At 47.3% G+C, this 1,394-nt stretch overlaps 1 protein-coding gene across 1 annotated transcript in view; it reads right to left on the reverse strand.

The window, feature by feature from the left end:
- Positions 1-1,394, reverse strand: part of LOC103608921 (von Willebrand factor A domain-containing protein 3B-like) — a 51,867-nt gene that overhangs the window by 48,509 nt on the left and 1,964 nt on the right. Inside the window, exon 2 of the mRNA XM_008593309.1 lies at positions 996-1,121. Coding sequence (XP_008591531.1) covers positions 996-1,121 — 126 coding nt within the window. The remainder of the gene's footprint in view (positions 1-995; positions 1,122-1,394) is intronic.

The following is a 1,394-nucleotide window of genomic DNA, read 5'->3' on the forward strand; positions in this document are numbered from 1 at the left end:
CCCGTTCTGGGCTCCTCCTCTTCTGCAGCAAGGTCCCAGACCCTGCTCCAAGAAAAGTGGTGGCCTTAAACGAGAATGGAAAAAAGAGAAGTTAGCCTTTCCTGCAGGCATCTGAGTGTGAGTCGGATGACTGCCTGACACAGACAGTTTGGAAGTGAGTTCAGTCTGCAGGCAAGGGCCAGCTTCAGATGATCCAAGCCTGAGCTCTCGCCCTGGTTTTCCTTTCCGTAAAAGCATATGCATCTTGACAAAGAGTCTCCCCTTCTTTAGTGAGCTTTAGTGAGCCTCCTCTGAACCCTCTTCTCAAGTAGGCCTCAACCTTTGGACTTCTATGCTCATCTTTGCATCATGATTTTAGCAAAAATCTTGCTAAGTCAGTTTAGCCAGAATCCCTAGCCTCAATATCTGATCACTGTTGACATCTGATGAGGATCCTCATTCCCACTATCTTCCAGGCCATGTCTGATCACCCTGATCTATCTTCAGCAAAAATCCTGCCAAGTTGGTTTAGCCAGAATCTCCCTTTACCCTTGATATCTCCTCTTACTAATATTCCATCCACTGACCCCCACCCCGCTCCTTGGCTATGAATTCCCATTTGTCCATGTTGTATTCAGAACTGAGCCCAGCTCCATACTGAGGTCTGTTTTCCCCTATTGCAATAGTTCCTGAAGAATCTGTTTTTACCACTTTAACTACTGTCCAGCTCTGGTTCTTCTGTGAGTCTACACACACATGCACACACGTGCACACACGTGTAACTACTGTCCAGCTCTGGTTCTTCTGTGAGTCTACACACACATGCACACACGTGCACACATGTGCACACACACACACACACACACGCTACTGCACAGCTCTGGAAGCTCTCCTCAGCAGCTCCTCACAGCTGGGCTAAGGAGCTCTCTTTGCTTAGGAACATGGAAACAGCCCCCCAATCCCCAATGAGTAACATTTACGACTCCTTTACACTAGTAACCAAAAATAGCACCAACCACAGTCTACTGGAGCCATGTTGGACTTGGGAGGCTCGGCCACCAGCCTCTGGATCTGGGCTAGCGTGCTGCAGGCTTCCTCCATCTCCCTCCAGATGAGAAACACGTCCTCTCTGACTCCAGCTCCTGGAAAGAGAAACACAGCGTGAGCAGCCAGCTGAGACAGGCCCGAGAACTCTCCAGCGGTCCTTTTAGGCCTGGCACATTCAGGACAAATTTCTAGAACATTTCTGAACATCAAATTCCACTTTTCTTATTAATCTCTTTCTGAGATCCGAAACTAAAGGAAGTGCTGTCACCTCAAGAGATTGTAAAGACAGACTTTAGGATGCACTAAATCCTTGTAAACGAAATGTCTATAGCAGCCAGAATATTTTAAGATGAATTACTGATAATACT

Source organism: Galeopterus variegatus, unplaced genomic scaffold, assembly GCF_000696425.1.
Source record: "Galeopterus variegatus unplaced genomic scaffold, G_variegatus-3.0.2 Scaffold8981, whole genome shotgun sequence".
Taxonomy (NCBI): Eukaryota; Metazoa; Chordata; class Mammalia; order Dermoptera; family Cynocephalidae; genus Galeopterus; species Galeopterus variegatus.